We start from the raw sequence: 8,887 nt of genomic DNA, 5'->3' as shown, positions 1-8,887 counted from the left end.
GATAGTAGTGATGTCAGGTCGGGTATGTGGTCAGTTCGGGTAGTTGGTCGGTACGGGTGGTTGGTCAGGTCGGTTGGTTGGTCAGGTCGGGTAGAGGTAGTAGTGACGTCATTTGTTGTAGTACACTTAGGTTGGGTAGGGTTGGTCAGTTCGGGTAGTTGGTCAGTTCGGGAAGTTGGTCAGTTCGGGTAGTTGGTCAGTTCGGGTAGTTGGTCAGTTAGGTTAGGTTCGGTTAGTTGGTCAGTTAGGTTTGGGTAGAGGTAGTGGTGACGTCATTGGTGTAGTACACTTAGGTTAGGTTGGGTTGGATCACGTGATCACGTGAACCCCCTCTCCGTGACACAGTTATATGGGGGATAGCACTGTGCCTTCCCCTCGTGAACCATGTTGTCTTAACTACTTACTGTATATATAAAAAATAGTTTAACCAAATCATATTATTTTTAAAGAAAACAATATAAATTCAATTATAAAAGTATTATTTATAAATAATAGCAAAAACATATAAATTATTTTTTTTATTTGTTTGTTTGTTTACCGGTAAGTGTTTTATAAGTATTTTTTAAAAATTTTATTTCATAAGTCTAATAATAATAAGATGAAAAAAAAATAAATTATCAATAATTACGGTAATAATATTCATTAATATTAAAAAATAGAAATTATTAAAAAGACATTTTTATTATATAATAATTAGAATTTTTATTTTATTTTTAAAAAACTTATAAAACTTATATAATTATTAATTAATTATTACAATCACACAACAAATTCAATGATTAATTATTATAGAATTAAAATAATTATATAATATTTATTATAAATAATTAATAGTTGATAATTAAAATAAAAATTAGATATATACTAGTATAATACAGTCAATTTTTTTTGTGTCAATTATTGTCTATATTTAAAAAATATATAATTATAATAATAATAATAATAAATATATACATATAGCACAACATAATATAAGGATAAATAAAAAAATAAACATAAAATTAATTTTCATAATTTTCAAACAATCGTTTCATTTGATCCAAAGTGATGTACGCGTACTCCGATTGGTCGGCCAATTGTAAACGTTTGGTCGACTCGTTACCGGCGTCTGCGGTAGCGGTGACGGGACTGTCATACAAGTAGGCGATGCGCTCTTCGATAGTATTTTTGACAACAAATCGATGAACTAGTGTTGGCCTACAAAACAAAAACAACAATAAATAAAAACATTTATAACAAACAACAAAATTATCGCTAATTTTTCAACCCGTACTTTGTTTGGCCGATTCGATGGACACGACCGACGGCTTGCAATTCGTTAGCCCTATTCAGTGTCGGCTCAACCAATACTACATGTGTGGCCTCTATTAGATTAAGACCTTTGGCACCCAAATCCATAGGCATTAGTAAGGCCTTGATTTCCCGATTGGTTTTAAAATTATCCACTTTTTGGCTAAATTTCGCCGAATTTCTAATAAAAACGTGACTTATTTTGTTGTCGTCCATTGCTGTCGATATCAACTGCAAGACATCAACCCATGTGGAGAATACCAATGTTTTAGCGGTCGAATCGGCGGATATAATCTCGAGTAAACATCGGACTACTTCTTCGACTTTTGTCGACCAACTGCCGGCCACTTCAATGCCGGCGACGGCAATGTCATCGTCGTCGTCGGTTTCCGTAGCGTTAACATAGAGAATGGCCGACAGTGGACACAATTCGCGACACATCGGACACCCGATGGTCACACCTTGCGATGTTTTACGGGAATACTCGTTGATCAGTATATCCAGACATTTGACGCACAGCGAGTGACCGCACTGTAGGACAACCCATTGCTGGCCCATCCGATGCTGACATATGGGACACAGTTCAGGATTACGGCCACCTTTACGAGTCGATTCATCATTGGATAGATTATTCAGATAATGTAAATGCGATAAACGTTTTGTTAGCAAACTTTTGGCAATCACTTCATCCGAGTTTAATGTAATCAATTGTACGCCGACTTCGTTTGGTTCGAGAATATAGGTAATCGTTTCCTTAGGTTTCGGTTCATCGGGTAGTCGTTCCCTGAGTCGAATGGTAGCCATATTTAGTTCGTCGATTTGTGACACAAAATCATAGGTCGTCGTCCAGACGGCCCGAAGACCGCGAAACTCTTTCTTGAGTGCGTCAAACAGTTTCATATGTGTTTGGCCGTCATCGACAGCCATCCGATGTTGAGGTAGACTACTAGCCGATGCTTTTTGTCGAAACAATTGGTTAATAACTTTGAGACTCTGTTCCAGTTCACTGTCGCCCCAATTGCCTCTTCGTTGCTGAAAATAATAATAATAATAATAAATAATGCTTTAATCTTAATGTCAATTTATAACTCATTTACGGTAATTTCAATCATAGAGAGGGGGCGGGCGGGCGGCCGGGATTGGGCTGCAAAGTAGACACTTCTTGCCATAAAATTGCAATCAATGGTGAGAGAGAGTGAGTGAGAGAGTCAGAGACTGAGAGACAGAGAGACAGAGAGACAGAGAGACAGAGAGACAGAGAGACAGAGAGACAGAGGAAAGCCTGAGAGGTTAGGGTATGGGTTGTAAACTAGACTTTCTTTCTTTTTGTTGTTGTTGTAATCCATACATACCTTTTCCATGAGTGCGTTTGACTTACAGGCAGACTCTTCAGTCTTCTCCACAACACTAAAGTAGAACAACTTCTTTTCGTAGTCATTGAACAGTTCGTGTATACGACAGTACTTACAGCTGACAACACTGTTCGCACGGTTACCCTCTTTATCCCTTTCGGGTCTCAGATGACAATCAATGGCTTCGTTCAGTTCCCGATCGGTGGGTTTCGGACTCAACGACCGAACTCGTTGCTGGAGTACACTACGCGAGTGATGCAATTCCCGTAAACATTTGTCCAGTACGTAGACCAGACCCGAAGCTTCGCGAAAATCGTCGGCAATCGATACAAACGTCGACAGATGTTCTTCACCTAACCGTCCTTTCAGTGAATGTGTTTCCAATACGTCTTTGACCCGTTGAATCAAATTGATTTCATCGTCATTGTTGGTCCGAAAATAATCGATAGCCAATTTCCACCATGGTAATTGTTTGCTTGATTCGAATGACTGTAATTTTTTTTTAAAAATAAAATAAAAATATTAAATTTTATAAAAAAATTTAATCGGGGTCTTCACAACCCTGACATCATCTAATGTTATGGTAAACTAATCTAAACAAACAAACAGTTTTTTAAAAATAAAACTTAAAAAAACAATTTCCATCATGGTAATTGTTTGCTTGATTTAAATAACTAATTGTTTTTTAAATTTAATCGGGGTAATCACATCTAATGTTACGGTAAACTAATCTCAAAACAAACAATTTTTTTTAAATAAAATTTAAAACAAATTTCTACCATGGTAATTGTTTGCTTGATTCAAATAACTAATTGTTTTTTAAATTTAATCGGGGTAATCACATCTAATGTTACGGTAAACTAATCAAATCAAAACAATTTATTTTTAAAAATAAAACTTAAAAACAAATTTCCACCATGGTAATTGTTTGCTTGATTTAAATAACTAATTTTAAAAAAAAATTAATCACAACTAATGTTACGGTAAACTAATCTCAAAACTTAACTTAAACTAAACTTAAAAACAAACAAACATTTTGCAATTGGCCAACAGTTTCAATCAATGGATCCAATTGTTTAGTTACTTCGGTAACTGTGGCCAAACCTTTGGCCAGATATTCGTCGCGCAACTGAATGGATTCGTAGCGCATAAACTCATCGCGTAGTGTACGGCCAATAATTTCAATGCTGACCGTTATTTCGGTAGTTCTAGTCTATTGATAACAAACAAACAAATAAACAAAAAGTGTACTAAAACATATTTAACCGCTCGGACGGGTGGGTGGGGGGGGGGGGGTTAATAATTACCTGATCGTAACGTTGGCCACTGGTCTTATCGATTTGTCTGATACCGCACAGGTCGAAAATGTCGGCCAAATTGTGTAACGTATGAATTTGTTGCAACTTATCCGTACGGAACAGATCTTTAGCCTTGTAGTCGACCATCGAAGCCAATGCCCGCCGGTATTGTTCGATGGCTTTCTCGTAATTTTTCTAAAAATTAAAATAAAAAATCAATTTAAAAAAAAATTTAAATAAACACTAATATACTGTATATATATTGACACTGTGAGCACCTGTATTATATGACAGGCTGCCTGTCCATTGAGTGCCGCTATAAACTTTCGATGCTCTTCCTCGCACTCGTATTGTGTACTCTTAATCATTGTCTTCAACACCTCGTCCATTGTCATCGTCTTCTTAGAAATCGGTAAAAACTTTCCGCGAACTGCTTGCGGATGACAACAGGCCTACAAAACAACAAACAATCAAAAAATCATATCAACTAAATAATAACCAATTAATTACTTGTCTTAGCGTAAGCATCGGTGTCATCAATAGGCTAACCGTTTTCCTGTCGAGATCTTTGAGTTTAATTGACAGATCGGAGAAGCGTTTGATTTTATCATTGAGTTTACGATTACATTCCCAGTATTGTCTCAAATAAAAGTGCTGTTCGACTGGTGAAAACCGTAAGGTTTTGGTGGTAACAGTTTGTTCGGGTATATCCAACTGTTGCCAGACATCCTGTTTGGTTTGACGCCAAAAACATTGGCTCAACGCCTGTACCATAGGCGCGGTTATACCGCTAGTGTACGGCCAGTATAGCATACGATGCCAATAGTGTCGTTCATGATAGGGTTCTTCGCCGATAAACAATAGCAAACCGTAGATATCGTTCAGCGATCGCTGAATAGGTGTACCAGTTATACACCAGCGATGTCGGGCATACAATCGGTGGGCCATTTGGGCGGTTTTATTCAGCGCACTCTCGACCATCTGGGCTTCGTCTAAGCAGATCCGCCACCAGTCGATGGTTACCAGCGGCGATGGGGTCGAATTGAATCGTTTTGGATAACGAAATCGATTCGAGTGATGCAGATCTACGTAATCGATTTCCGACCTCAGAGTCTCATAGGTGGTCAATACGATATCGTTGTCGGCCAAATCAAACGGCTGGATATAACCTGTTTTTGATAGCCAGCCAAACAAACAAAGAAATTAGTCAATCAATCAGTTTAACCGAAACTATTAAAAAATAAACCATTTTTCGATTTGACTCCTTCGTACACATAGACACTCAGACCGGAACAGTCGACATGTTTGACAATCTCGTCCTGCCATTGATGGCTTATGGATCGGGGACTTACTATCAATGTTGCCCGCGATTCGACTCGTTTCATACCCGGCCGTACCCAACAATGACCGCAATAGTATGGGCGCCGACGCCGCCGCGGCTTTTGGCTATCATTGTCGTCGTCGTATCTATAGTTAACACACGACGAGTGCTGATAGGATCGGCAAACACGACACCGGACTAATGTCTTGAGTCGTTGTTTTTGTTGTTTAGCTTTTCTTCTTTTTAATCCTCGCGACGACGACAATGATTTGTCAATTATTTCGACAACTGGTTTATGATTGACAAACCTATGGACAGCTATTTTCCTAATTTTATTATCCATTTGTAAATCTTTTGTATTATTGTTATTATATGGAGATTCTTGCAATTGTTTGTCGTCGTCGTCATCATCATCATCAACACAGTCGTCATTATCAACATTATTGTCCTCAATCTCAGTGTCGCTGCCATTGTTTACGTCATCATCATCTACGACAACAACATCGTCGTCATCGTCGTCGTCATTATCATTGAGAATGAGATTCCGTTTTCGAGACCATCGGATGTTACATAACTCGCCACAAACGCAGGCAAAACATTCATCTGTTTTTGAGAAAAAAATGGATCAATTAATAATATATATATATATATATAAATCGCTAATAAAGATAATAATAACCATCATATTCATCATAATCATCGTCAAGAGATTCTTGTTGAATGTCTGCATCATAACTACCGGTGTCTTCATCGATGTGGTCATCATCGCCGCCGCCGCCGCCGACCGGTTTAGGATTGCATAGAATATTTGCAAGAACTTCGATAGTCTTTCCCAAACCCATTTCATCGGCCAATATTCCGCTACGAGATATACCGTAAACATAGTTATCTATTGAACTATTGTTGTCGTCGATGAAAAATCCCAGATATTTATTGTAATTAGTTTGCAGGCCATCAACTGATACCACTGTTTCGTATAATCGCTGATACGGTTGAATCATATTGTTTTGTTCTCTATTCAGCATCCATTGGACCTAAAAAAAATTGATAAATAAAAAAAATCAAATTAATGTCAATATAATTACCCGGGTAAGCGGTTAATAACAATAATAAATATTTATATATATATATTACAGCATCTCTTTGATATTGTCTAAGTTTAGGATACAGTGACCGATGCTGGACATCATAATCGATTAGTTTGTATTGATTTTCATTGTGTTTTTGTTTAATCTTTGCATATAAATCACCGATAAATTCGTTAGAGATATCTATTATATGTAAAACAAAACAAACAAATTTTAAAAAAATAAAAATATTTTTTAAAATATAAATTAATAAATCAATTAATTAATAAATTTATAAAAAAAACCTTTCGGCAAATTGTTGTCACCATAAATCGGTTCTTCATAGCCATAGAAATGGTTCATAACTGTCATCATATTCATGTTTGGCGGACCAACGGTCTGCGAATGATAGTCCAACTGATGTACGGCCGATCGGATTAGCCAGACATCAATGGTTAGCCACTGGTCATTATCGGTGACCAAATTGGTTGTTAAATAAAACAAACTATTTGTATTCAACGATTCAATCAACTCATAGCTGATCTCTTTATTATTATCACTGTTGTTGTTGGTGTTGTTGGTCTTAAACTTATTACCGAAAATATGTCGACCAGTTTTTGTATGATTACACTCATAGTATAGACACGATTCAAGTGGTTTGTGTTTAACATATAAGTAGAACAGCTTCTGATTAACCGAATCGATGTCGATATCATTTAATGGTTGTTGTTGTTGTGGTGATACTGATGATGATGACGATGAAGAGGACGACGACGCCGTAGATGGTAGTGATGGCTGCGGCGGTGAAATCCGTACCGAAAAACTACACAAATGGCAATGACATGAGTCGGGCGGCGGCGGTGGCGGCGACGGCCTATCAACAGATGAAACATCTGCTTCCTCTTCAGCGGTGGCTTTAAAAGAGATCATAATTTAGTTAAAATCAAGATTAAGATATCAATTAAAAAACTAATAATCACTTTGATTTGATGGTTGTTGTTGTTGTCGTTGATGATAATGAATGGTCAGGAATAGGTTGGCGTCGGCTATAAACTGTTCAAACTGTTTGTCGACCGCAAACTCGTAGTCGGTTTTCTGACGTTTCCGTTGGCGCCGTCGCCGCTGTCGGTGTTTCGCTGGCCATCGCTGTGACGGCGGCTCTTCTTCATTACCACTACTATTGTCATCAATTAAATCAATGATAACGTCATCCAAGTCTTCATTATCGTTGTTCACGCTATCGATTAGCGATCGTTTGTGTGTCGGCTGAGACTTTAGTCGCGGCATAACAATCGGTGGCCAAACAAACAAACAATCGGCGGGTCTTTTAAATGTCTTTTAAAACATTAAAATTAAATTAAATTTAATTTAAAGAAACAATTCATTGAAGTTGTCGTCAAAAAAACGATTTTTGTTTTAAAAAATTATTTATTATTTGTTTTTGTTGTCAATTATTATTATTATGTGTCGTAACAGTAGAGATGTGTTCGTAAAGTATTAAAACTATATTTTGTATGCGAACCGAACCGTACGGTTACTCTACTGTACAGTATATTAATGTATATACAGAATAATACTGAGAGAAAAAAAACGGTTCGTCCAACCGGTTCACACACACACACGCAAAATCCGGTAATTAATTTTTATTATATTTTTTTATTATATATTTTTGTAATTTTTTTTTGAATGTAAAAAACCAAACCGTAAATAAATAATATTGTTTTTTACTGTTTTTTTTTAAATGTTATATTCGGGTAATTAATAGTTTAGTTAATAATAATAATAATAATAACTTAAAGTACATATGACTCTCTAGTTTACAATACATTTAATAAAACATGATTCAATGCATTAGTTATATAGTTTGGTACCTTTTTATGACTTTACAATCGATATTATATTCAAATAATAATTTTATAATTACAAATAGGCCCAAAACAGTATAAAATATTTATATAATTATAGAGCGGTTTATTTAAAAAATAATTAATACTACAGTAGTTTTTTTTTTGAAAAAAAATTAAGTAATTAAAATAATATTTTTTTTTTTGAAAAATTTTTAGATAATTAATTATAATTTTCTATAAATACCAACTATTATGATATATCATATAATTTTTTATTATTCATTATATTAATTAATTATTGAATTTGTATGAATTTGTTGTGATCTAGAAATTAATTTAATAATTATTTAAGTTTTATTTATTTTTTAAAAAAATTATGCTAAGTATTATATAATATAAGATATATATTTTAAAAATAGTATAAATTATTTAATTTTAATATTAAATTAAATAATTGTTTTTAATATATATATATATATATATATATATATATATATATACCGGTATATACAGTATATATTATTGACAAACAAATTAAATATACAGTATATATATTTTAATTAATTGTTTTTAAAAATAATTTAGTAATTGTAATTTTTTTTTCGTATTGTTTCATTGAAATTTTATTATTATTTTATTATTACTACTGTATTTTATAAGTTTTAATTAAATAATTATAAATCATAATTATTGTTTTGTTTTTAGCAATATT

At 34.6% G+C, this 8,887-nt stretch overlaps 1 protein-coding gene across 1 annotated transcript; it reads right to left on the bottom strand.

The window, feature by feature from the left end:
- Positions 1–1,001: 1,001 nt before the first annotated feature.
- On the bottom strand, positions 1,002–7,752 carry LOC128952520 (E3 ubiquitin-protein ligase SHPRH-like). Its single transcript, XM_054297929.1, has 12 exons — positions 7,309–7,752; positions 6,634–7,242; positions 6,396–6,532; positions 5,941–6,295; positions 5,187–5,864; positions 4,451–5,109; positions 4,219–4,392; positions 3,950–4,135; positions 3,676–3,855; positions 2,643–3,131; positions 1,274–2,322; positions 1,002–1,197 (listed from the first exon to the last, which is right to left on the bottom strand). The coding sequence occupies exons 1-12, from the start codon at positions 7,613–7,615 to the stop codon at positions 1,002–1,004; spliced, it is 5,019 nt and encodes a 1,672-aa protein (XP_054153904.1). The 5' UTR covers positions 7,616–7,752.
- Between the last annotated feature and the right edge of the window lie 1,135 nt (positions 7,753–8,887).

Source organism: Oppia nitens, unplaced genomic scaffold (genome assembly GCF_028296485.1).
Source record: "Oppia nitens isolate AA-2021 unplaced genomic scaffold, nextdenovo-longstitch-racon4-pilon3 scaffold1_pilon_pilon_pilon, whole genome shotgun sequence".
NCBI lineage: Eukaryota > Metazoa > Arthropoda > Arachnida > Sarcoptiformes > Oppiidae > Oppia > Oppia nitens.
Note: the sequence above shows the minus strand (reverse complement) of the source record. Positions and strands in the feature narration are given on the sequence as shown.